Source organism: Lutra lutra, chromosome 10 (genome assembly GCF_902655055.1).
Source record: "Lutra lutra chromosome 10, mLutLut1.2, whole genome shotgun sequence".
NCBI classification, from domain to species: Eukaryota; Metazoa; Chordata; class Mammalia; order Carnivora; family Mustelidae; genus Lutra; species Lutra lutra.
Window position 1 is genome coordinate 113,602,729 of NC_062287.1, and position 26,712 is coordinate 113,629,440.

General features: G+C 62.8%; 1 protein-coding gene across 5 annotated transcripts in view; it reads left to right on the forward strand.

Moving 5' to 3' along the window:
* The window catches only part of MOB2 (MOB kinase activator 2), a 70,086-nt gene that overhangs the window by 38,274 nt on the left and 5,100 nt on the right, over positions 1-26,712 (forward strand). For 3 of the 5 annotated variants that reach the window (XM_047690729.1, XM_047690730.1, XM_047690726.1), the window contains exons 2-3: positions 21,088-21,248; positions 21,807-21,900. In XM_047690729.1, the coding sequence (XP_047546685.1) occupies positions 21,088-21,248; positions 21,807-21,900 (255 nt within the window). Of the gene's footprint in view, positions 1-14,001; positions 14,143-16,699; positions 16,876-21,087; positions 21,249-21,806; positions 21,901-26,712 lie in introns of those variants that run through there. The other 2 variants (XM_047690728.1, XM_047690727.1) reach the window with 2 other exon arrangements.

The following is a 26,712-nucleotide window of genomic DNA, read 5'->3' on the forward strand; positions in this document are numbered from 1 at the left end:
GACCTCCTGGGGCGCACGGGTGGTGCACGCGTGAGCTGGGAGGACTGTGTTGGTCCGGAGGTGCCCGCCCCATCCGCTCCGCTGGCAGCGCTCAGCCTCTCTTTTGGTGACGTCCAGCTCATCAGTCACTGCCTTCCGTGGACCGCCCTGTCAGCAGCTGGCCTTTGCACGTGGGACACTGAGGTCTTGCTCCTGCTGTTTTCCAGAAGACTTTCCGGGCTGGCGAAGGCGCCTTGCTTGTATGTCATGTGAGCTCCTGGGGGGCCAGGGTCAGGCAGGCAGTGATCCAGGGTGGGCGCGAGCACCCGTCTGTCTCTGTGTCCTTCTCGAGCTGGCAGCTGTGCACGCGGCGGAGCCGGGAGGTGAGGAGAGCTGTTCTGACACCAGCCGTTTCCCTGCATGTGCTTTTAGGCTTTATGGATCCGTTCCCTGAAACTGTTCTTTGCACCCTTTTTGGATGTGGATCTGTCCCTAGTGGAAACCCTCGAGCCACCGGGAGCCTGGTCACCGGCCCCTGAGCTTTACCCAGACATCAGAGCTCCTCCGGCGTTTGGGAAATTGTATGCTTCTGGTGCCAGCCGGACAGAAACGCCAGGCGCGGCGACAAAGGGTGAGGTTAGCATGCAGTGACCCTCCACACAGCCGGAAGGCCGTCAGGAGCACGTCTGGTGCCAGAGCTGTGTCCGCCATCGGACTCTGTCTGCAGGTTGTGTGAAGAGCTCCCTGGGAAGATGACAAGATGAGTCACAGCCACTGAAACAGTTCACGGGAGAAGTAGGGAAGGTCCTCGCCGTGCTCTGGGTGCGGCACACGGCCACTCACAAATCCGGACACCCTGCTTTCCCGACGTGGGTCCCGGTGTGGCCGCGGGGCACGTGACCAGTAAGCCAGGTGCCAGGCTGTGTGTGCTAGCGGAGAGCGAGAGCAGTGGGGGCTGAGTGTGCTGGTGGGGGAGGCGTCTCTCAGGGCTGACGAGTGAGAGCCCGAAAGGTCAGGAGAAAGAGTTGAGGGAGGGCAGGCGGGCAGTAGCCCCGAGGTGGCCCTGAGCTCCTGCTCTCACAGTGTGGTCGGGGCTGGTGTGGCCCAGCAGTGCAGGGAGCACGGGCTGTGGAGGTGAGGGGATGAGCCTTAGGAAGAAAGGAGCACAGTTGCCGAGTGGTCGATGCACGCACACGCACGCACACGTGTACTCACCTACATGTGCACACGCAACTTACACAGACACGCACACACACGACTCACATGCACTCACATGCATACTCGGCTGCATACGCTCACATTCATACACACGTACACACCACTCTCACGCACTCACACACAGCCCATGCGTACGCACAGTCGCAAGCGCACACACCTGTGCACGCATACGCAAACGTATACACACACTCGGCTTTGCAGCGTGTGGCTCCTGGAGGAGGCCGTGTGCGGGCCGGACGGTCCAGATGCTCGGCTCAGGCAGGGAAAAGCAGTGGGCGTGGGTGGACTGGCGGCATTCTCGGTCCGCTCGCCTGGGGGTCTGCGGAAACACGTTGGCTTTGGTGCACCTGGCGTCTGCCTTGTGTGTCTTTAAGGGGTCTGATGGCTCTTCGTCGTCGTCGGTTTTCTGGACGCGGAAGGGGTATGAGAGTGTCCGCTCTGGTCACCTGGCTGGGTGAGGAGGGCCTGCTGAGATCGCGCATGTGGGGCGCCGTCTGGAGAGTTCTGGCATGGGGGCGTTCCGCTGCTTTGCCGGGGCTCCGTCTGGGAGCCAGCATTAGGCCCGCTGATCTGGATTTAAAACAACCATCGACCTGTCTCCGGCCTTCCGGGCCTCGGGGGAGGTTTGGGCGTTCCAGCTTGACTGTTCGTGCTGGAAAGGTTCTCACCCACGATGCCGGCGCCCGAACTGAAGAGCGCGTCTGCCTTATTTACTGAGAAGGCAGCAGGGCCCCAGGTCTGCGGCAGTGGGAGAGGATGTCCAAGGAGCCACACTCAGGGGCCGGCTCTTCTCAGAATCCTGCTCCCTCCTGCCGGCCTGGTCTGTGCTCTGGGGGACGCTGGGGAGGAGCCCGCGCTGCTGACCTGCTCGTGGGCACCTCTCTGTGCGGTGGTTCTGTGCGAAGGCCTCTGTGGTCCTTAGAACCGAGGTCCGAGGCAGGACGTTTGTTTTCCGAAGTTCTCAGCTCTGCTCTCTGCCTGGGAGTTGCCACCTTCCCTACGGGCTCTCCGAGGACCAGGGGAGAGCCGCCTGTCCCAAAGGTCTGCTCAGTAGGCGCTTCCTTCTTGTGGAGCCCAGGTCAGCGGCAGCCGGTTCTAGATTTCTCCCTGAGAGCGCTCCCTCCAGGCACCAGGCGTGTGAGGAATGTCTGCGACATGCTGGCCAGGTCCTCGCCGGCCAGGCTCTCGGGTGCTGCCTCTGCTCACCCGGATGCGGCACTCACTTGGGAGCAGATTGCCGTGGGACAGCAGGGAGGCAGCTCTGGTGGCTCGGGGCCCCTGGCCGGGGTGGCCTGAGCTGTCAGGGCACGGACTCTGCACTAGGGGGTCAGGCCACCCATGGAGGGGCTCAGCCGCCTTTGGAACCGCGAAGTGCTGGGCATGTCGAGGCGCGGCTGGCCAAGCACGCCATCGAGCTCTGGGGACATCGCTCAGTTGGTCAGTGCCTAGATGGGGCTGGGGTGGGGGCTGCTGCCTCCCCATCTTCAGGGTGGAACAGGGCTCTTGTCAGAGCCGCTGGACCAAGCCAAGGGTTCAGTTCTCCACACAGTGACAGATGTCACCTGAGGCGACAGTGCAAGCATCGGTGGTCACCCAGGGCATCTGGGCAGCTCTGTGGCAGCAGGGGGCAGCCCTGTTAGCTGAGCCCTGCACATGCCTCCCTCCTGTGTGGAACAGCCCCTGCCCCCTGCCTCTCATCCTGTCACCATGACCCGGCCTCCTGCCAGCCCAGCCCGCACAGGTCAGTCCTCTGCTCACGGCTCTTCGACCCTCCGGGGGTTCCCACATGCCTCAGGCACAGTCCAGACCTCAGCCTCGCTGCCCCCGTCTCTTCCGTCTTCTCCACATGGCTCTCCTGGGGGTAGGGTCTCTCCTCCGCACACTCCTTTCCAGCGTCTGCACGGGCTGTTCCTGCACAGCTGCTTCTTTTCCTGGCCCTCCCGACTCCTCCTCCGTCAGCCCTCACCCACCCGGACCCTTCCCCCCGGCAAGCTGGCATCAACGCGCGTGTGTTCAGAGCCCCACCGGGCGCTGGTGCCGCTTTGCTGAGTGAGCGCGGGGCCCGGATGCAGGGAGCCTGTGCGCGTGGGCCGTGCCCCCCCCACATACCACCTGGAAGCCGTGCACGCTCCTCGGACAGGCTCCCTGAGGAGGTGGTCCCGCTTCCCGGGGAGCAGTACTCTGGCCTGCGCCTGCGTGCGGGTGTGTGGGAGCCGGGGACCCCAGCAAGCCCAGAGCCTCCTCGCGGTCACACGCTGCTCGGCCTTCGGGCGCCCTCGGCCTGGCCGCGTGTCCGCTGCCTGTGGTAGGTGTTGGCTCATGGAGAGAGCGTCAGGAGTGTTCACATCTCAAGGTCAGATGTCCCCAGGACCTTGCACGTCATGTTGGGGTTGGGGCTGAAGCCATCTGCCCCACACTGGCAAGCAGCACACATGCCTCCCGTCCAAGTCGCTGCGCAGTCTAAGGGGTGTGCAGACGGACCCCTAGGAGGCCGCTGCTTGGTCCCAGACCCCCCCGGCGCTGAATGTCCCGCCCTCCTCCCTGTGGCGGTCACCCAAGGCTTCCGGCTGTGACAGTCCAGCAAGGGACAGGCTTTCATGGTGGCCTGCAGGGCCTCAGCCTGGTGGCGAGCAGAACGCACATGCGTGTGTCTGCGTGCAGTGGGGGGATTGGGGTTCCCGGTGGCAGGCAGCAGAGCCCGGATGGGGTGCGGGTCTTCTCCAGGAGGACTGCGTCAGAAAGACCAATTTCTGTCCTCACTTCCTTATTTAACGACGGGCTCTTCGGCCCACCTCTCTCAGCACATACTGTGTCTGTGCCCCCGCTGTGCCAGGCGCGCTCCGCAGGCTCGGACAGAGCACCAGGAGGCAGCCTGCGTCCCAGCTCCCCGAGCTGGCATCCCCTGGGAGCGGGAGAGCCAGCCACGCCCCGCGGTGCAGCCCAGCGCAGCCCAGCCCGGCGCAGACTGGTGCTCCGTCCACACGCCCACCCAGCACCCTCCCGCCCCCTGGTGTCCACCGCATCTGCAGACACTCCCTGTTCTGTCTTGGCCACCCCGTGTGCCCCGTCACGGAGGGAGCAGTGAGCGTGCACAGGCACCGGCTGGGTCTGGCTGCCGTGCCAGGCACATCTGCGTGCTGCAGGCTCGGCGTGGCGGTGCGCTTGGGGTCCTGGTGAGACACTGGGGGCAGAGGCCACCTGCAGGAGCCAGGAGAGGAGCCGGGCTCCTGGCTGAGCACCTGATGGAGGCAGGAGCAGCACGCAGCTGTGGGGCGGGCTGGGTCCATGTCACAGTCAGTGAATGAGCCAGAGCAGGAATCACAGGCACTGACGCCGCCTGGCCCTGGGCCCGCTTGCTTTAGATGTCCCCTGAGGACCCTGGCCCCGAGCAGGCGCCGTGGCGTCTGTCCCCCGGCCGGGAGCCGTGAGGGCCGCTTCCCCACATTGGCTGTTGTGGACGAAGCTCAGAACGTGTGTGTGCAGGGCGCAGACTCACGCCTTCTCCTCAGCGCAGCGCCTGGGCTGGACGGCACGTGTGTGTTTAAATGTGTCGGTCGTGTCGTGCGGCGATGTGCCCGCCGGTACCGCTGCCGGCCGCAAGCGAGAGCCCTGGAGTCCGCCCCTCGTCAGCCCGGGCACGCGGGCTCTGGGGTCGCCCTTCTAAGGGAGCGAGGCCGTGGTTCGTGGGGTCTCACGCCGCCTTTCTTCGGGGCCTAGCAGCCACCTGCGCCTTTTTTGTGCGGACTGCTCTGCGGTGAGGAGGGTCTGCTCGGGCCGTTTGCCTGTTTTCTACGGAATTGGGTCTCGTTCAGTCGTGGGGGCATCACACCTTCTAGATTTAGGTCCCTTGTCAGACGTGCTTTAGGAGGGTGTCCCACGAGCAACAGCCGGCCGGGTGGCGCAGGCTCACTGGGGTGGGGGCTGCCGCTCGCTTCGGAGTCCCCCTGGTTCCATTTGGGGGAGCCCCGCGTGCTGCATCTTCGGGTTCCTTCATCCTTGCTCCCGCCGCCTTCAGTGGGCTTTACCTCACCCCGAGCGCTTTTCGTCTCAAGTGCTGTAGATCGCGCATCCGGAAGGTCAACGTGGGTCTGAAAGCAAGTCTTCCCTCTGCCTCCCTAACGTGCTCATTGTCCCCTGTGGGGTCTGGAGCAGGTGGGGGACACTGCGGTGCTGACCTCCTCCTGTCGTCTTCCCATTCTGTTGTCCGGCCGCGTTGGGGTCCTTTTCAGCTGACCGCTTAACTCTGGCCCGCGTTCTCCTCCTCCGTGAAGGCGCGGCGTCCCGGCTGGACGCGACAGCGTGCGAGCTCTGCCGTGGCTGGTGCTGCGTGGTTTTGGACGCTTGTAGCTGCTCTCGGGCGTGTTTCGTGGACTCGCTGTGGAAGTGGCTGCTCCTCTTCGGCTCTCGTCCGTGTGGTTGGTTTCCCGGGGCTACGGCGCTGTTCCGCGCGGCGCTGGTTCTTCTCCCTGCAATGCAGACCTTCTCGAGTACTCCACTGACGCCTTGGTTCTAGGTTTTCCACTCTGGCCAGTGGCAGAGGGAGTCCTTCCAGCACCACATGCGCCTCGAGGACTGTCCCTCTACCCCTTCCAGGTGGTTCGTCCCACACGCACATCCCAGCCAGTGCTTGGCCAAGGACCCCCTGAGGCCCGCAGCACACCGCGCAGCCCTCTTCCTAGGGTGCCCTGCGCCTCCGCCTCCGGCGGCTCTGGCCTCGCTGGCTTTCCTGGCGGAGACTGGTCAGTTCAGGGTCCCGCTGGGCTTCTCCCTGTGGTGCAGACTGACCTTGTGTGCTCCCGCCCCGGGCTCGCTGTGCTTTGCCGTCTGGCGTCTCGGGTCCTGAAAGCTGTCCCATGTGTTATTTAATGTCTTGTTTCGAGCAGGCGGTAAAATCCGGTCCCCGTTACTCCACCTTGACCACGGTGAAAGCCCCGATTGGAAGTTCTGTTTTGAACTTCTTCTGTGCACACTTCTCTGACACTTAGCAAAGCCAAGCGAGGTTGGAAACTGATTTCCCCCGGCTCGCTTGCTGTGGTGTGTGAACGCGGTGGCCCGTTTGTTGGCAGAGAAGGGCAGCCCTAACGTCGGGCAAGCCCTGTTTCTGCTCGCTCCTTCGGCGTGACGTGTGTAGGGGTGGGGTGCACGCTGCCTGCTCCCGCGGCCCCGCGGAGCTTCCATCCACACGGCCCCGGCCAGCCGCTGACACAGTACCAGGCCTGGCGGGGCGGTGGGGCTCCCACCCTGCCACAGCACAGGGCCACCGGTGGAGCACACGCGAAGAGAAGACCTGCGACACACCCGGGTGAGAGGGACAGCTCCCGAGGGCGCTTGTCTCCCTCGTGCCTTCTCTGGAGGAGTGGAAGGCCCCCCCACCCCCCGAGGCCAAGCAGAGGCGGGCCTAGGTGTGAGGAGACAGGACACGGTCTCAGCAGCAGAGCCCTCCCTGCCGCCCGGTAGTTCTGGAGAAGTCCCGACACTCGTGCTAGTTCGTAGACTTCGCTCTAAAGGTACACGTGTGCCCCGCCAAGCGCCTCCTTCCGTTTGTTGTGAAAGCCCGTGGTGCTGCTGGCCAAGCGCAGACCGTGCCTGGAGGAGCCCGGGGGCACCCTCACCCTGGGGTGCGCCTGTGTGCCCCAGGTCCCCTCGGAAGGCCCGTGTGCAGAGCCAGACCCCTTGCCGTCCGAGGAGATGCACGGAGGAGGACATGCTTTCTGTCACTGGGGACGAGAGTGGCGCTCCTGACCTGGCTGAGCACTGCCTCCGTTGCGTAGCCAGGGGTGTCCTGTGGGCCTGACTCTGCTGAGCACAAGTCACACTCACACGGGCTCTGTGACACCATGTGTGCCATCGTACGTGTCGTCACGCCTTTGCCGCGTTAGCCGCTCTAGGGCAGCCCCGTGCCCTGAGGAAGGGTGCTACCAAGGAAGCCGCAAGCCCACGTGTCCACAGGTGAGCCTGGGTCTGGGCTGCAGGCAGAATTCACGTCCAGACGCTGACTGTGTAGTTAAGGGCGAGGTTTCAGTGGACCCAGGGGCCCTGGGCTCTCTTTCTGTGTTCACACCAGTGTGACCTTAATCTGCCTGTCCTCCTCCCTCCCCCATCACCTGAGCTACTCGGAAGCCGACTCCGGATGCGTGACAGGATAGGGCCACTTCTCCCTGAGCAGAGAGCGTCGCGCAGGTCGAGGCAGCAGACCTTGCCACGCCATCACCCAGCCGGTCAGCGTTCGCGTTTCTCTAGTCCTTACGACTCCTTTCGCTGTTTGGATTCAGGGGAAGTCCACATGTTGTGGTTCGCTGACGGGCTTTACAATTCTGTCTTTTGTAGTTTTGTATTTTGAAATGATCATAAACTCCCAAGAAAGCGCAAACACAGCCCAGAGAAGCCGGTGTCCCATTCGGCCGGCCCTTGCATGGTGACACTGCAGGCACTGCATTGTCAGAGGGCGGCGTTGGCACAGCACCTTTCACTAGGTTGCAGACTTGACTCAGCGAGTCTCTCAGGCTGCCAGCCCTGCGCCTTCTCTTCTCCCGCCGTGGCCCCACTGAGGAGAGCCAGCAGCTCCTGTGCTGATCCCCGCCGTGCCGGCGCACGGTGTAGCACGTTCCCCTGTGTGTCCTGTCCGTCGTCAGCTGTCCCGAGACACTAGCTGGATGGAGTTCTAATCCAGGGAGCAAGACTCCTCTCCGGTGGGAGGCTTGTGCTCTCGGGCGGTCCGTGACCTGCTTGGGGGCTCGCGGCCGCTGCCCAGAGTCACTCCGTTGTCAGGCGCTACAGAGGCCATGCGGCAGCCTCCTGTCCCCGGTGGTCGACGGAGTAGTCGCAGAAGGAAAACCTGCCCCTTTCCAGCTAACCGGGCCCCTGAAGGAGCAGGACACGTGCCGCCTCTGTCCTTTCGTCGGCTGGCCCTCAGAGTACCCATGCGGATTGGACTCTACGCCACCTTGGCGTCCAGAGGCGAACAGTGAGGCGTTTGTGTGGGAAGTACCGTTGCATCAAGACTCAAGCACCGCTGTGTTTCAAGCCACGGGCTTGTTGTCCTTCCCTAGGTCCTTAAATTGCCCCGCCCTTGGCCAGGGAATGTCTTCAGGCTAGTTCTGAGTCGCGGTGATGATGACCTTCCTGGCCTCACACGGCGTTGCCGTCCTTTCCCCGGAGAGCAGGGTGCACACCTGGAACCCGAATTCTGGAACCCGCCCGGCTACCGCAGGGGCGGCGATGTGTGGAGACCGCAGCCTGCACGTCAGGCGTGCTCTTCACTTCTGAGCTGGCCGTGTTTCCTTGGCCTTCTCAGTGGACAGAGGTAGAAAAGGTGTGAGTGTAGAGAACCCATGAGTTCTTCCGGGTATTTGACATCCTTGTTCAGGACCTCCCCTTCGTCTGCATCTCCACGCCACAGAGCTTATCCTCAGCTATACGCACCCCCATGCCCATTCCACGCCAACCATACCCACAAGAGGAGCACAGGGAACGGGAGCCCCGCGTGTGGGAGCACGTGCAGGGTGGACCCCGCATCCTGCACAGTCGGCGGGAATGGAAGCCGGGCAGCCGCTGTGGGAAACGGCGTGGCGGTTCCTCCAGAAATTGAGAATGGAATGACCGTGTGATCGGGCAATTCCTCTTCTAGTTATGTACCCAGAGAATCGAAAGCAGGGACGTATGTGGACGCTGCACACCCGTGTTCACGGCGGCTGACACACGGGAGCAGCCCCCCCCGCGTCCATCGACGGGTGAGCGGATGGATACACGTGGTCTGCCCACACACCAGCCTGTCCCTCGGTCCCATGGAGGGACACGTTGACACCGGCCACAGCTGATGGACCTGGGGGACGTGATGCGGAGTGAATATGACACAGAGGGACAAATACTGCAGGATCCCACCCAGATGGGGTCCCTAGAGTCTCCAGATTCACAGGGACAGAGAGTGGACAGTGGTGCCAGGGGCCGGGGAGGGATGGGGGTCGGTGTATCGGGGACAGAGAGTGGATGGTGGGGGCTGGGGAAGGGCTGGGGGGCGATATTTCATGAGGACAAAGTTTCTGTTTGGGAAGATGAAAAGTTCTGGAGACCCTTGGTAAGGACGGCTACACAACATGCTTAGTGCATCTGATCTGTGCTCTCAGAGATGGTGAAGATGGTACATTTATGTGTATTTTTGCCATAATAAAAAAGAAGATTGTTTAGAAATGTTGATCTTTTAAATACAAACTGGATGAAAGACGTAAACGCGGACAGGAAGCCATCACAGTCCTAGCAGGAACACCACAGCGCCCTCCCTCCGTGGCCTCTTGGTCGCGAGCAGCTTCTTCCTGGACGAGGCCCCAGAGGCCAGGGAAACAGAAGCAAAACTGAACTCCTGGGACGTCAGGATGCAAAGCTTCTGCGCAGCAGAGGAGTGGCCGGGACCACAGGCGGTCTACAGAGCCGGAGACGGTGTCTGCAAGTGACGCACCGGATAACGGGTCAGTGTCTAAAATCTATAAAGAACTCACCAAACTCAGCCCTCAAACAACAGACAATGCAGTTAAGAAATGGGCAGGAGACGCGAACAGACACTTCCAAGACGACACCCCGACGGCCCACAGAGACGGAAAAGACCCTCAACCTCACTCAGCATCGGAAAACGCATCGGAACTGCGACGAGATGCCACGTGACGCCTGTCAGAAGGGCCGGAGCGAGTTGGGAAACGCCAGTGTCGGTGAGGACGCGGACGAAGGGGAGCCCTCGTCCCTGCGGGTGGGACGCGAGCTGGGGCAGCCATGCGGGGATGCGGCGGGGAGGGTCCTCAGGGAGGGGACATGGAGCCGCCCCCGCCCCAGCGGTCGCGCGCTGGGGACTCCCCCGCAGGACACAGAGAAGCCGTGAGGGGCTCGCACGCCCCAGCGTTCCCAGCAGCGCTGTCGACAGCAGCCGGACGAGGGAGATGGTCCACGTCCGTGTCCGCGGACGAGTGGGTACAGACAGGGTGTGTCCGTATGTCCGGGGCATCCCTCGGCCGTCCGAAAGAACGACCACTCGCCGTTCGCCGTGACGTGTGTGGAGCCCGAGAGGCTTTTTAAACAAAGATTTTACTTGTTGATTGATTGATTGATTGGTCTGAGACAGGAGGCACACGGCCCTGAGTGGGGGCAGCAGCGGAGGGAGAGGGACGAGCGGACTCCGAGCCGAACACAGAGCCCGAACCGGGGCTCGATGGAACCAGAGGGTGTGCTACGTGACGGGACGTCCGTCAGAGAGAGACCGCGATCGTGTGAGCTCACTCGTGTGGAGCGTGAGAAACGGAACAGACGAGCTTAGGGCACGGGAAAGAGACAGGAGGAGGCCGAGCGTGGGAGACTCTCCGTGAGGCGGCTGGAGGGGGCGGGGGCCGGGCTGGCTGGTGTGCTGGGCTTTGCCCCGTGGGGCTTGCACACACGGCCCGGAGATCAAGAACCTGAGCTGAGATCAAGAGTCGGACGCATAACCCACGGAGCCACCAGGCGCCCCTTAACTTGTGACGCCATCGTTGCTGCTGTTGGCTGCCCTTTTCCTGCTGAGAAGGTCCCTTCTAGTCCTTTCTGCTGGGAGTGTAAACGGACATTTTGCCACGTCCTGTTTCTACTCATCTCTTCCTCCTCTAGTCTGGAAATGTGGTGGGTTATATTCCCAGGTTCTCAAGTGCCCTCTGAGCTCAGACTCCAGAGACGAAGCTTTCCTGGTTATGATGCTGCTCCTTTATACGTTGGGGCATTTGTTCTGCCAGTATTTTCTTTTTTTTTAAGTTTTTATTTATTTATTTGACAGGTCACAAGTAGGCAGAGAGGCAGGTGGGGCAGGAGGAAGCAGGCTTCTGCTGAGCAGGGAGCCCGATGCGGGGCTCGATCCCAGGACCCCGAGATCATGACCTGAGCCGAAAGCCAGAGTCGGACGCTCGGCGGACGGAGCCCCAGGCGCCCGGTGCCGCCCTGTGTACCTGCCAGCGCCCACAAAGCCGCCTGCTTCCAGCACTTCCTTGTAGGAAGGTTTTTAATTATAAATTCAGGTTTCCTGTTTGTTCTTTTGTCCGTTTTGGTAACTTAGTTTGCGTCACTTCCGCCCGCACTTGGTGGTCACCGCCCGGAGGTCCCTGGATCGTCTCGTGGCCTAAAGTCCTTGGTGCCTGCGGCATCGCCTTGCGCCCGCGTCTGTTTCTCGCGACTCTCATTTCTCCCCGGGGACCCGTAGCGTTTTTTGCTTCTTCGTCTAGCTGTGCGCGTGCGTGCGTGCGTGCGTGCGTGCGTGCGTGCGCGCGCGCGCGCGTCAGATTTGTGGCGGTGGGCGTGGCTACAGCTCTGGCTCTCGCCGTCCCCCTTCCAGGGCGCGCTGCTTGCTCCGGTCTGCGGCTGCTGCGCTGCTGGCGCGGCAGGGCCCTTGGAGCTGGGTGAGGCGTGACGAGGGCAGCTCTGGGGAGACCTTCCTCCGGGCCGCCGCGGCCCTGCTCCTCGCTCCTCCGGGCCGCCGCGGCCGGGCGCCTCTGCGGGTGCCCTCCGTGTCTGCTGTGGGGGCGGCAGTGCCTGCCGTTGCCGGTCGCTGCTCTTTGCCGGGCCCTGTGGAGGGGCCTGTGGGCCGTCGTCCAGGGGGTTGGTCAGAGGCCTAACTGGCTCCGTCCTTCTTTCTGGAGGCCCTTCGCGCGGCGCAGCTGTCGGTGCGCGGCCCTGCATGTTCCAGCAGCGCGGCTCCGAGCCTGGCCTCCGTCTGAGGCTGCGGGACCTGCCTGGGCTCCGCCTTCCCGCACCCCAGCCTCCGGCACACGGCGGCTCGCTGCTCACCCTCGGGTGGCCCGCTCTCGGCGCTGTCCCGAGCCACCAGCGTGCTGTCCGGCGTCTGACACCCACTGCTATGTGATTCGCCCAGTTTGTAGCTGCTGGCGATGGAGGGTGCGCCCGGGACCGCCGCCCTGCCGTCATGCACCCGAATGTCTCCTCGTTCCTTTTTGATCTAGAAAACTCCTTCCTCCCCTGTGTTCCCTGCCGCGTTGGCTTTGTGTCCCTTCCGGTTTAGCTGCGTTTCGGGGGCTCGTTTCTGGTTCCGCCGGTGAGTCCGTCGCCCCTCTCTTGCGGTCTTAAGTTGCTTTGCGGCTGAGACAGCCTCACGGCGCGTGTGTCTTTCCGCGCTCTTTCCACGGTCGGGGGCTGCCTGTCCCGCCCCGTCTTCTTCCGTTTGGTTGGACTCAGCCACGAAGCCCTTCCCACGCGCTTCTAAGTGAAGCTTGCGCTTTCTGCACCCCTCGTCAGGGCCCGGCCGTTCGCCTTGCTGCCCGAACCGTGTGGCGCGCCCTCTGCCGGGACTGTTTTTGGCTAAGTGGTTCAGGCCCTGTGGCTCCTCAGAGGTGTCTCTGTTGGAGGGGGAGGCCCTAGACAGGCCAGGGGGAGGAGGCGGGAGTGATCGCGGGTCACGGACCCGTCGGGGGCGTCGGGATGAGCGCGAGCACACGCGTCTCCCTGCTGGCCGGGACCAAGGAGAGGCCCGCCCCGCAGCCGGCTGTCAGCTTCTCGTCTCCTGCAGTACAAGGGGCCAGCGCTCCCTGGAGAAGTGGCTGGCTCTGATGGCAGGGCAGCCCGTGGAACAAGGTGAGCCCAGGCGACCTTCTGGTGCTCCGCCGCGGCCCCCGCAGACTAGTCCTCCCCTCCCGGGGACTCCGTGTCACCCGGCCAGGGCAGGTGTGGCCATCCCATCAGTGGCTCTCCTCCGGGCCGGCAGTGAGTGAGGGGGTGCCTGAGGTCATGCAGACTCCCAGGCTGGCCCCAGGGACAGTGTCCTGCCGGGACAGAAGGAGCCTTTTTTGTGCTGCCTCCCCAGTGGCTGGAGCTCTGTTGCTGGTGTCCTCAGCTGGGCTGGGCAGAGGCTGCCTTTTGCTGTTACACGTCGATCTGTCCTTTCCGTGGCTTTGGGGGCCCCTGCAGAGTGGGTTGAACTTGGACAGATGAGAAGGCCAGCAGGGCCCTTTCTGGGATGTGGCCTTTCGGGCTGGGGGGAGGGCAGAGGCAAGCTGGGCGCACGGGCGCAGGGGCCCGGCGGGCTCTGGCTGTGCACTGTGCTGGGTGCGGCTTCTCAGAGGAACCCGTGGGGCCGGGCTGTCACGGTCTGTGGTCAGAACTGAAACCGGGGCTGGGCAGAGCGCCGTCCTCTTTCAGACTCTGCGGCCTCCCGGGTCGAGAACAGCTGCAAAGAAGGCCTTGGACACTGGGCTTCTGGCAGCCCCACAGGAAGGCGCTCTGGGCATTCTGTGGAGACCTGCCCTCCAGAAGTAGCCTCTGCCCGGTGCCCACTCACTGCCTGCTCGGGACGCCCTGGGAGCCAGCCAGCCTTGTCTCTCCGGGGCCGTGTGCGTGTCGGTGTGCCGCGGGCCCGAGTCTGTGCTCTGCAGGCGTGCGGCCGGCCTGTCTGTGTGCAGCCCGGCGGCCCGGCCCAGCTGGTCTCTCGTCTCAGCTCGGCGGGGGTCGGGCGAGGGGTGTGTGTCGGCCGCACGAGCTCCTGGGGCAGAGCTGCTGCCCGCCCTGTCAGAAGGGCCATGCGGTGCCACCCTGGGCCTCACCGATGGGTCCTTCCCGAGCCATCTCCTGGGCAGTGGCCTTCATCCCACACGGTGCCCGCAAGGCGCCACTTTGAAAAGGCCATTGAGACACTCCCTCATCGAAGCGGACTTGGCCAGCCCTCGCCTGTAGAAGGAGCAGCTGTTTGTCCCCCTGCCCCCCGCCCGCCGTGTCCTCATTGGCTGGTCTCCTGGAGGGAAGGAGGGAGGGAGGAGAGGAAGGAGGGACGGCTGTCCGCTGCCCTGGCTCCCACTTTCCCTGCCGGTCCCTGCACTGCCCCAGCATGCTTGGAGATCCCAGCGGTCTCCCCACAGACCGAGCTCTGCTCAGCCAGCCCCCCAAAGCTGGACTCAGCTGCAAAATGGTGCTTCAGGCTGTTGGCAAAGTGCTCAGGTGAACGGGGCGGGGGCAGTGGGGACGGTCGGGTGTCCCTAGTCCCGGCCCGGGCTCAGCCTGGGGAACAGTGGCTGTAATTGCTGGCAGCGTGTAGCCGCGGGGCGGGGTGGGGGAGCCCTGGGATTTGGACAGGAACTTTGTTTGGAGCCAGGTTTTCCCTAAATGCCTGCACGTCCTGTTGCTCGTGGCCAGAGCTTGTGCTCCTGGAGGGGGTGCGGCCCTGGGGGGTCTGGGGGAGGACAAGGGGCCCACCAGTGATCTGTCTCCCTCCTTGTGGTTAACCATGTTTGTGACCACGGCAGTCCTGCCTTGCCCTCTCCCAGCCCTGCCAGACCAGCATGGTGTCTGTCTGGTTGTCCCCAGGTGGGATGACCGGAAACCGTCCCTGAGTAGCCTTGTCCAGAGACCTGACAATGGGACACAGCTGTCCGCTCTAGGGGCCGTTTCTGACAGCTTTTTAAATTGCTTTTTCTGACCTGTGGAGGGGTCTGGAGACACTCTGTCCAGTGCCGGTTCTGTGTCTGGATAGAAGCTGCTTCGGGCACTGGCAGAGCGAGTGTGGCCTGCTGGTGGGAGGGTGTGGGGGTGGCGGGCAGCAGCAGGCCGGCCTGACCCTCGAAGAGGGGCAGTCCTGTGCTGTGCTGGGGGGCTCGGAGGGGCCGCCGGACACTCGGGCTTACAGGAGCCCGTGCCGGAATGGGTCACGGCGTAGACTCAGATCCAGCTTCCTGCGGTATGAACCTCCTGCGTTGGCCTGAGAACAGCGGGTCATCATTTTTAAAATGGAAAGTGAATGTCTCTTGCTTTTCCAGTTCTGTCTTTAATTGTAACCAAGCTGAGCAGGCCTCTTGGTGACTGTCTGAGTGGGGAAGCCAAGCCCAGCTGGTGGTCAGCATGGAGTGACCGGGGTATTCCCTAGAGCCTGTGTGTCTGTGCCCCCGACTGACTGTGGGCACCTCTGGTTTTCACTCTTGTCTTCCATGGGCTCCGTCCCTACAGCCGGTCACCTGCGTGCCACATGGGAGGACTCACAGTGACTTCCGAGTAGAAACTAGAGATCCCACCTGTCAGCTGACCTGAGCTGTCCTTCCGCAATACTAGCTTGTGAGCTTTGGAACCGTGGGTGCCGGTGTGGGTGCGTGTCCTGTGCGCGTGTGCACGGTGGGAGAGAGCGAATGCTAAAGCGGGCTCTGCAGAGGACAGAGGCAACACTGACCCGGCCGAGCGTCGGCGTGCCGCTGCAGGAGACGAGAGGCCCAGGCCACTCTCACCGGGGTGCCGAGAGGACTTCTCGGGCCGGGTGACGCTTCGGCCCGGCGCCAGAGGAGGAGCGCGTCCTTCACTGATGGAGAAGTGAAAGTCAGCTCCGAGCTCTGAGGCTGGTGGCCACACTGCGGCTCTGGCCGGGGTCAGACGGGGCGCGGCAGCACCTGACGCGTGTGCACGTGTCCGCAGTGTCCGTGTACCTTTCTCAGTCTGCCTTGCCGTCTTCCGTCTCGATGGGTCTCGTTGTGTAGGGACACAGCGGCTTACGAAAGCTTGGTGGTTTGGGGGTGCTGACCGCCGGGCAGTTAACCCAAGATGAGAAATGACCTGCGCATCCCTCTCCACAGCACCCGGCTGGCCGTGGCCTGTGGGGATTTGATGGGGGTCCCGGGGGGGTGTCTTCCCAGCTTTTGGTTTCCAAGGCTGTGCAATAGGAGGGAGTATAGTGACACCAGGGCACTAGGAGTGCTAGAACGGGTGCAGGCGGGCACCTCCACGGGTCCGAAGTGGTTTTCGGGCCGCACTCTAGCCCACTGCGTCGGACACCTGGGGGTCGGGAGTGGTGCCAAGCCCTGGTGTTTTCACTCGGCCCAGGGCTGAGGGTGATGTCTGGTCCTGGTGGGGACCCCGGGTGTGCCCTGACTGTCTGGGTGACAGGGCTGTCTGACGTCGCTGCAGAGCCTGGACTTCGGGCCCGGCTGCCCCGTGGGGAGCAGATGGGCCTGTGCGCAGGACCCAGGGGGAGCTCCTGCTCCACCCAGCCGGTCAGGCCCAGGCCCAGGCCCTCCCTCCTGTGTTAGCCTGATGTGGGGAGCGGCGGGCTGTGCCCAGGAGCATGGGGACCCTGCTCGTGCTCTCAGTCCTCAGACGCCCGCTCCGGGGGCCCTCCTTTCCCAGGCTACCGCCAGCATGGGCTCTGTAGCCGTGGAGCACTGTCTCTGGGGCCTTTGCGCACCATGGGCGCACCGTTCCCGCATCCGCGCGCCTCGTAATCCTGCTCCCACCCCCGGATCTTTGATCTCCGCCCTGTGAGGCCGCCTCCAGACCGGCTGTGGGGCTGCGCGTCTCTCTGCCCACCTCCTCCCGCGCGGCGTCTCCGTGCTTCCCTTGACCTCCCACATCTGCCCTGCCTCCTTCACAGCCAGAACCCCGGCTTTCCTGGGATGCCAGTGTCCTGGGAGCACCGCAGGGGCCAGATTGAGGGACAGAGGCTGAGCAAGGCGGGGGGGGGGGGCTCTCTCACCCCCCGCTGGGCGCAGTTTCCCTGCTGTGTGCCTGGGGACCACCAGCCCCTTGCCCCAGCGTGGTCAAGACCTTGAGGAGGCATCCCATGTTCCAGACCTGGCAGTTACCAGTTCCTCCTGGAGGGTGGGTCCAGGGCACCCCACATCTGCCTGGAGGGGCCGCCTCTCCGTGGGGAGCGTCAGCACGGGGCCCTCGAGTGTTCCCGGCGCTCCTGGGCAGGTGCGTCTCTCCTGGTGTGTCTGCGTCCCTAGGGGAGACCCCTGCTGTGGCTGTTGGGCGGCGTCACTCCTGCGCCCTCGTGTCCCCTTGCTCCCACGGGTGGGTTCTGTGGCGGTGCTGGCTCACACGGAGCAGCCCGAGGGGCTTTCCCGGTGGGACCGGTGGTGTGTGTCAGACAAGCATGTGTGGGGTACGGGGATTGCTGCAGAGGTGGTAAAGTTGTCAGGAACAGGGGAGGGTGAGGGGTGAGGACACAGTAGAAGGATGTTCTCCGTGGAGCCTGGGCCCCTCCCAGATGGCTGGTCTGGCCTGGGAGCCCACCCGTTAGACCAGGAGCAGCACACAGGGCTCTGTTGGGAGGTCTCTGTGTGTGCCTGTGGCCATGTTCTCCCCCCCCCCCGCCCCCCAGGGTGCCAGCAGGCCCTGTGGCAGGCCATAGCCTTGTGTCCACCGTCTGGTCCCTTGGCTGCCACCCTGGGGGTCCCAGTGAGCAAGCAGTATAGGGGGAGAGCCAGAGAGGAGGAGCCCAGCCGTGCGGCCCCCAGACAGCCCTCTGGGCCCTGGCTGGACAGAGCCTGCTCCAGAGCTCAGTGCCAGTGGGGTGGGGGGCATGGGATCTTGTGTTCTCCCCCCATGTGGCCATAGGGACAGGCATCACATGGCCTGTTGCTGCCAGTGGCAGAGGAACGGGGCTGGGCCAGAGCCACTTCTGGCACTCAGAGGGGCCAGTGGTTTGCCGTGGCCAGGACAGAACTTGGGGTGGGAGGGCCCCGTGTGGCAGGGTTTGCAGGACTGCTCCCACACAGGGGCCCTGGCCTGTACCTTTGCGTCAGTGCCCATCATCACTGCCTGCCTGTGGGACTGAAGGAAAGAAGACCCCGTGACCAGGCTGCGCGGAAATCTGCATTGGCTGGCCTGGCAGAGGGCTCGTTCCAGATTGCACAGAGGTCCAGGGCTCCCAGGCCCTCCCTGGATGATGGGGACAGGGGAGCTTGGGGGAAGCAGCTTGGAGAAGTCCAGCTTGGCGGGCCTGGTGTGCACCTGCCTTTTTGCTGCGTTTGTTGTAGAACAGGTGTGGACAGCAGCAGGGGAGAAGGGTGGGGAGGCTGAGGCCTTCTGATCACAGACGTCGCAGCCCACATCCCCTCCAGGACTCCTAGTCTCCCCTGGAAATGGACTTGCCAGCACAAGGGTGCCACACCCTTCCTAAGGCAGAGTCCCCAAGTGGGCCTCTTGTGTGGCCTCAGTGGCATCTTGCCCTGTACCGGTTCCTGCTGCTGTTCCGGCACCAGCTGCCCGTAGGCTGGTTCTGCTGCGTGGTCCTCACGTCACTTGGTGACACGGCTCCTGGACAGCAGGACAAAGAGGAGGTCAGGCAGCCGTCTTCAGCCCGGGCCCCCACGTGCCGCATCTGCACACGTGTGATAGTAGAGTCCTCTAGACCCAGAAGTCGAGTCCTAGCATGTGTGGCGAGCTCAGGGGTGGTCCTAGCCAGGTGTGAGTCGAGGGGAGGCACAGGCAGGGGTGCGCCTAGAGCACAAGTTGGGAGGCGGGGGTCAGATTGGGCCTGGACGCAGCGGAGGGGTGAGCAGGGCAGAACCGGCACAGGCTGCAGGTGCATCCCGTGGGCTGGTCCCTTGCGCCTGGGCCTGTGGGCACAGATCGTCTTTCCAGGCCACTTCAGGCTTTCTGACAGGATGGCATGCGACTCAGTAGCAGAGACCAGGGTCAGGAGAAGGGCAGGGGGCAGGGAGTAAAATGGCCTGCCCAGCCTCCTGGTGGAGCATCTGAGGGCATGGCAGGGCCCAGTCTTCCTCTGCGTGCTCTGGGGAAGGTGGGAACCTTGCTCTCTTGGTCCAAGGGACCACAGGGCCCTGAGAGGCGTGTGTCCACACTTGTCCCCAGTGAATGGCCTCCCGCCCAGCCAGAGGGACCCCTGATGTACTCATGCAGGTGTGTGTGTAACAGAGGAAGAGACATTCATGCCCTTGCTCCAGCCGCCCAGGCCGCATGCGGTCCCTCCCTGTCCCCAGGACACTGTGGCCCTGCATGGCATTGGTTACTCCCGGTGGTGCACCAGGAGGCTGAGAACACGTCGCCTTTTAAGGAGAAGATTTGCTGAGAAGCTGATGGAAAACATTTCCCTGGCATTCGGGGAGCATTTTTCCTTCCTGTTTCTCTTAAATAAACCACTACCAACATTTCAAAACAGATGAAAAGGACAGGGTCAGGGAGCCACAGAGACCTTTTGCCCCACTGGACTGAGGGCGGGGACGGGGCACACAAGGAGCTGGGTGCCCTGAGTCCTTAGGACAGCCGTGTCCGGCCCGGCCACCAGTGGGCTGTGCCCCAGCTGAGACCTGCAGAGCATTCACGTTTGGGCAGCCGGGCCGGACACGGAGGCCAGGGCTGAGCTGGTTTGCTTCTCCTTGCGCGGGCGCTGCAGACCTTGAGGGTGTGAGCGTGTGGGGCCTGGCCAAGTATGGCAGCCCCGAGGCCAGGTCCTCAGCCTGCCTGCCCCCAGCCCCCCAGCCCAGCCAGCACCCCGACCACAGCCTGCCAGGTGTGTGGGCGGCCTCCGGTGCCGTGGGCTCACGGCCATCCCGACAGTAGTGTGCGTGGCTTGGCTGTGGCGCGGGCGTGCTCACTCCTGCCCCTCAGCGCCGCGGAGCACGACGGGGGCTCTGAAGGACGTGTCTGCTGGAACTCCAAGGCCTCCATCTGTCTCATCCTGTCCCCGGAGGTAGATGGACACGCTTCCCCGGGGCTTCTGCTCCTGGGGCGGGGATGACACCTCCTTGAGAATTTATAGCCAAAGGTGGCCTTTTCTGGTCAGTAGGATGTCCTGACAGTATTGACTTGCGGTTTGTTTCTCCGAGTCGCGCTGGGTCCCCTTGTACCGTTGAAAACGGAGTCGTCCCACGGAGAACCAGGAGACTCTGCTATTAGGCACTTTCCTTCGGCTTCTCAAGCTTCCCCCAGGAACTGAATTCTAAACCTCCAATGGTAGGGGCAGTCCCTGCAGGTACGGGAGGATTACAGCATTGCTCTGAGCTGCTCCCCAGATGGCAGGAGGCCCCCCTGCTCCTCCACGTTGGGCGATTGCTGCTGGGAAGGGCCATGTCCGCACATGGCCCTCCACGGGATCCGGTGTTCTGGGCCCATTTGCCCACTGTGGGCTCCATTGTGACGTTCGGTGACTTATGACAGACCCAGCCTGGGCCATGTTCCCAGCCGTGCGCTCTGGGCCACTGTCCTGGCCACTTTTCCCTCTTAGGACACGTTCTACCTTGTTTGGGCAACTAGGCTGCACTCACCGTGGCCCTGGCTCTGGCCTCTGGGCGGCTGGCACGAGGCTGGTCTGGGACCCAAGGCTCCCCGCCGGGGAGGCCCCTCAGCCCCGAGAACTCTGGCTGATGGGGCATAGGTACTGATGCTTGCAGGATTTGAAGGAAAACAGACGTTTTAAAAATATGTATTTAGTCCTATAAAAATAGCTATAACAAGCCCATTCAGTTTCTGTAGGACAGTGTATTTTTATGGAAAACAACTATTTTTGTAAGCAGAAAAAACTTTTGGTGCAAAGAGGTCATTAGCGATCTCTGTAATGCCTGGTTCACGCCCACTTCCCTGCCCCCACCCGGATCCTGCCCTGCGGGCTTGGGGTGGAGCCCATGTGAGCGGGGCCGGGGCTGTGCAGGGGAGTCCACACAACGAGGCTTCTTTGAGGCCGGGCAGGGGGATCGGCTGCACAGAAGGATGGGGAGGCCTGGGCCAGGGGAGCTCGTCCCTGTGTCCCACCTGGCAGCCCTGCGGGCCAAGGTGTCTGCAGTGTCACGTGTGGGGGCTGGAGCCTGACTAGTGGGGCTGCCAGCCCACCTCTTCAGTGGGCCCCGAGCCACCTGCCTGTCGTGGCTTCCATGTGTGGCCCTGTGGCATCAGGCCTCTGGCACGTGTGTCTGCATCCCACTTTGCCCTCGCGGCGGGGGGCCCGGCCGGTCGGGCCGTGGGCCCCTGACAATGGCAGGGGAGGGCAGAGCAGCTTCCTTCCATTCCTGGTGCCCACTGGGAGCAGAGTCTCCTGGGCTGTCTCAGAAAGAGCCTCTGGTTGTCCCACTGGCAGGGACAGCCCAGCTCATATCCTGAGACCCAGCTCGTGGCCTCCACGCCTGCTTTGTCACACAGTGACCCCCGCTGCCTTGTCTCCGGCAGGAAGTCTAAAGCAAAGCCCAACGGAAAGAAGCCCGCCGCGGAGGAGAAGAAGATGTACCTGGAGCCGGAGTACACCAGGTCCAGGATCACCGACGTCGGCTTCAAGGAGCTGGTGGTGCTGCCCCGCGAGATCGACCTCAATGAGTGGCTGGCCAGCAACAGTGCGTGGGGCGCAGGGTCGGGGAGGGTGCCACAGCGGCCACAGGCCGTCACCTGACCGAGGACTCCCTGGAGCTGGTGGCCGGCCCTGTAGTGTGCTTAGGGCCTCCCCAACACCAGGACCCGTTGCAGGTCCCGGCCAGGCCAGAGACGGGCCACCAGTGCCAGGGAGTGTCTGGAGCGGGTGTGTGGCTGCAGGGCTGGCAGTGCCGAGTTCATGGGAAGGCTGCTGCCTGTGGGAGGGGCGGGTGGACCTCAACTCCAGCCACTGGGCAGGCCTGGGGCTCGGGGCTCACGGCACGGCTGCCTGCCGCAGCCCTCGCGGAGGGGACTCCATCCGGTTGCCCGCCGGCTCTCTGCCCGGCTTGGTGCTATGCAGACACCTGCCCGGCGCGCACAACAGCAGCCGATGGCCGGCGTCCAGGGCCTCTGCTCTGCACTGGGACGTGCGTCTCTGGTCTGTGGTGCGTGCTGGCTTCGTGTGGGTCTGCAGGGCACTGGGCCGCAGAACGGTGCCGCACTGGTGGTTTCTCATGCCCGGGCCTTCTCTTCTCTTGCAGCCACCACGTTTTTCCACCACGTCAACCTACAGTACAGCACCATCTCAGAGTTCTGCACAGGGGAGGCGTGCCAGACGATGGCCGTGTGCAACACGTGAGTCACTCACGGCACCCCCGCAGGGTCTCCTCAGCAGGGTCCTGGCTGCGGCGGCCCCTCCTGTCCCTGTGGGGACAGAGCCCAGACAGGGGAGGCACTCGGTGGTATAGGGTCTGCTGGGATGTGGGGTGCCAGCCGGCCAGAGGCTGGTGGCTGAGCTCCTTGGGGCCGGGGTGTTTCCACAGTACGTGCCTCGGTGGGTTTCCTAAGACCGCAGCACGTCAGGAAGCTACAGGCGCTTCCCTGCTTCAGCTAGCTGTCCGGATGCAGGATGGCTTTTCCCGAGAGCTCCTGCTCTGTGTCGAAGGAGTGAGGAGGGGGACAGCGAGGGACTGGGTGGAGAGGCCACTCATTGCTTTCTCCGTTGGCTGGTTTTGTGGGGCTGGGATGCCTTCTCAGTGAGTTTTCCATGGGCCCAGATGCGTTCGTTTTCTTCTGGAAGCTTGTGCACACTTGTGTCCTCGATAGCCAGGAACCCCAGGGGCTTCGAGGCTCCCCTGGTGGATTGGCGGCTGCTGCTCGGGGCGGGGGCGGGAGAGCCGCTGCACGGCACGGGCTTGCCACTGGCCTCTGATAGCAGAAGGGCTGGACGGCGGCTGCAGACAGAAGGCCAGGTGCTGGGGCTCAGCCTGGGGCTGTTGGGACTGAGGCGACGGCGTGGGAGCCCTTTTCTCACACCTTCTTTTATCGTTAGGGCTGATGCTAGCACGCAGGAGCCTCCAGCCCTGCTGTGAGCACAGTCTGCCGCCCGCCAGGCTCCCTGGCCCAGGCCCAGCTCCAGCTCAGGCAAGCGGAGGTCTCAGCCCCACTAGGCCCCACTCTTGTGGCCCCAGCAGGTCACAGCTCAGGGCCAGGTCCCATGGGAGCAAGTGTAGACAGTGGTTGGCTCTCCACTCTGTCACCCCGAAAGGGCCACTGATGGGAACCCAGACATTACATGTGTCCCCACTGGCCACAGCCAGGGATGCCCCTGGGAGGGTGGGGCAGGTGAGCTTGGGAGAGGGAAGTGCCCTCAGCAGAGCAGAGCGCCCTGCTGCAGATGCTGGAGGCCAGCGAGGACCATGTCCCAGAGCTGTCCTGTGTGTGGCACACTCAGAAGGACGCTGCTGGCTTTGCCCGACCCAGCGGAGTCCGGGTGGCCCGTAGGGCAGGCAGTGGGAAAGCTCGTCTCTGCTCCCAGGCGTCCTTCAGTATCTCCAGGCTTGAGAAGAGACTCCTTGAAAGTGCGTGGAGCTTGGTGTGAGATGGAATCTGGGGAGCTTGCGTCCCCACTTCTCGCTCTTCTTGGTTGTAGCCGCCTTCGCGGGGTCTTCGAGGCTTACGGACCTGGCACGCTCTGCCGCCTTCCTAGCAGCTGTTTGACGTCGAATTAGGTGAAGAGAAAAAGGCAGGTTTGCCAGAGGTCCCCGAGCTGTGTGCTGCCCCAGGACCAACATGTGTGCCTGGGGCCTGGAGTGGGGCTGAGACCTGTGTCCACCCTGCTGGGCCCTAGACTTGGAAACCAGAGGGTTGTGTTGGAGGCCCAGAAGGTGACAAGAAAGGGCTACATGGAGAATGTGTTTGAAGAAATAATGGCTGGAAGCTTTCCAAGCTTGGCAGACGCTAACATACAATTCAAGAAGCTGAGTGAACTCCAACTAGGACAGACTGTTGAGTCCATGCACAGGCGGGTCATAACAAAACTGGGCAAAGAGAAGGCCTTCTCGGAGCAGAGCCAGTCCTCGAGGACATGGGTGAGCGACTGCTGTGCTCGTCGGAACCCTTGGGCCACAAGGAAGCTCTGCCACATTTCTAACGCGTTGCAAGTAAAGAGCAATCAGCCCTAGTCCTCCTTCCAGCAAACATGTCCTTCAGGGCTTTGCTGAAATACGGACATTTCTCCGATGGCGGAAGACTTAAAGCATCCACAGTGGCAGACCTGCTCCTGCAAGGGGTCCCCAAGCGAGGGGACCGGGACCGTCCGTGCAGAACGAGCATCAGGGATGGAAATAGGGACTGTCCCTTTCAAGTGCTTTGAGCCACACTCAGGTGATGGGTGACAGCAGAGGAGATGGCGGCGGGCTGGGCTGGAGTGGCGGGAGGGCAGGTGGAGTGTGCATTCCGACGCCAGCGAGCGGCCTCTGGCGAGTTGTGTAGAAGGTGTAGTCAGAGTCGCAGTCGGTAAACTGAAAGGGAAGACGAAAACATAACCCAAAAGAAGGCGGGAAAGAGGAGTTACAAGGGACGAGAAGCAAAGGGGCCAAACGGTAAACGAAAGATGGTAAAAAATTCAAGCACACCAGAAATTTCCATAAACGTCAGCGGTACAGAGGCGCTGAGTGCAAGGCAGAGCTCGCCGAGTCGGCTGCCGGTCGCGGGGCTGTGCACCCAGGCCCCCGCTGGGAGCCGGAGTCTGCGGACCACACCAGACCCTGTGGCCTGCGATAGTGTCATCGGTAAATCAGGTAGAGAGGTTAACACTCGCGACCGGTGACAGAACGGGACAGTTACAGCAGCGTGCCGTTGTCAGTCACGTGAGTGCGGTCTCTCTCAGGTCTCCTGCTACGCTGTACCCGCTTTCTCCTGCTGACCGTGTGCCACTGTGAAACGTGGGCGGGGGTGGCGTGGCGGCGTGGTGCGCCCGCACATCACGCTCAGCCTCTGCCGCTGCGCCTGGAGGTGGGGCTGGTCTGCTTCTGGACGGCGCCTGTCGCCAGGAACGGGGACCCAGGAAAGTGAAACCGTGGACAGAGGGGCCCCGCTCTGCAGGAGCGAACTTCTGCCCAGAGCCGCTGCAGAGCTCTCACAAGTCAGCAAGGACACAGGACGGAGTCTGACCGTCGTGGGGTGAACTAGAATCAGTCACAGAAATGTAACAGGAAGACCTCCAGATACTTGGGAATGACGCACGGGTCGAGAGGAGTCTCAGAGGGAATTAGAAATGTTTTAAACTGAGCACAAATGAGGACGCAGCGCACCCGAATTTGTGAGACACGGCACAGCTTTGAGGGGAATCTGTAGGGTTACCTGTTTGTTACAGGAGAAGGATCTCAAATCAGGAACCTCAGCTTCCACGTTAAGAAACTAGAAAAAGAACAATAAACCCAAACTGAGCGGGAGAAAAGAATAATAGAGTAGGAATCACTGAAATTGATCTCTGAAAACAGGAAAATCCATGAAACCAGTAGCCGATTTCTTTAAAAGTTCAGGGAAGTTGATGGATTTTTCGCAAGACGGATGGGTAGAAACGGAGCAGGGTGTCAAGATGAGAATGAAGGGGCCGTCACTGTAGTCTTAGCAGATACTAAGCGGATATTAAGGAAACGTACCAAACGTACCAAAAATCCTTGCATACGTAAGTTGGGCAGTTTAAATGGACTGATTCCTTGGTAAGAACAAAAAATAGCCAAATACACTCAATGGGCAGTGCTGTGCTGTCCAGCAAGAAACCAGGAGTAGAAGGCATCCACAGTGGAGAACTAGAAGTGCCCCCGTTACTGTATACGGCACAGTTGTCTGTAGAAAACCCCAAGCAGTGCACACTTGGAGCCCCAAACTAAGAGAACTGCACCATTTACAACAGCCCCACAGAGGACGAAATGCTCAGGGATAAACCCGGGCCAGCACACACGTGCCCACACGCCGCGATGGGCAAGGGGCCGGGGAGGAGCCGCGGGGAGGCCCGCATAGCCGGGGGTCGCGTGGCCCTTGTGGGCGCCGAGGGTGAGCTCCCTGGGATCCATCTTCTCATTTCCCGCCTCCTCGGTCCGAATCCCGGCAGCGTGTTTGCAGGAGGGACCAGTCGACTCGGACAGTGTGTGGACGGGCGTGGCCGCTACTGCGGCCGCAGCAGTGCTGAGGAGAGAACCGTGAGGCTGCAGGCCTCCCGCCCCCCGGCTCCAGTCGCGGGCAAGCCGCGGCGATCAGGGGCGCGTGGGGAACAGACACACAGAGCAGGGCGCCATGTAGGCTCCGCAGACAGCCCCGCACGAAGGTGGCCGTCTGGTTTTGACGCAGATTCCAGAGACGCGGTGCAGGAAGGCTGGTCTGTTAAACCAGTGCCCGGAAGACCGCAACTCCGGACACCAGGGAGAGAAAAGTGAGTCTTGACCCAAACCGCACACTTTATGCCAAAATTAGCTTCAAATGGATTCTAAATTGTGAAACCAGAAGACTTTCGGAAGAAGAGGAGATTTTCATGTCCTATGGCTGGGTGAGGAGCTCTTGGCCGTGACGCAAGGCCCGCCATCGAGGAGGAAGAGGCAGGCGGCCCGGCGCAGTCCGCGGAACTTCGGCTCGGAGGAGGAAGACAGACCGCAGGCCAGTCCCACACCCGGGAGGGCACCGGCGCCCAGCGCGGATGAGGAGCCCTCACAGCAGCAGTGGTCACCGGTGGGCCCGGGCTGGACACACGGGTCAGCAGAGAGGCCCGGGGAGGACGGCATGCCCCGTGCTGGCAGAGCGACGCGCGAGCCTGGCCGACGGCGGCCGGCGGCCTCTTTGGGGCCCAGCACTGCCGATCTGGACTGTTCGCCTGAGACAGGCGAGAGCTTGTGCTCACACAGAGCCCTGCCCGGGAGCACTTAGAGTCGCCTGAGCTGGGGTTGTCCCGGACTGGCGGTGAGCCCGGCATCTTCCGGCAGGCGGACGGCTGCACATACCGGCCCCTCCGTGCTGGAGGAGGAAGGGCCGCGGGGCGCATACCGCGACGTGGCTGGAGCCGGAGCCCAGTTCAGGATGTCCCGTGGCGTTCCCCAGGGGCCCTCCCTGCTGTGTCGGGGTGGGGTGGGGTACCTGGGCCTGGGTGGGGGAGGCGGAAGGACGCCTGCC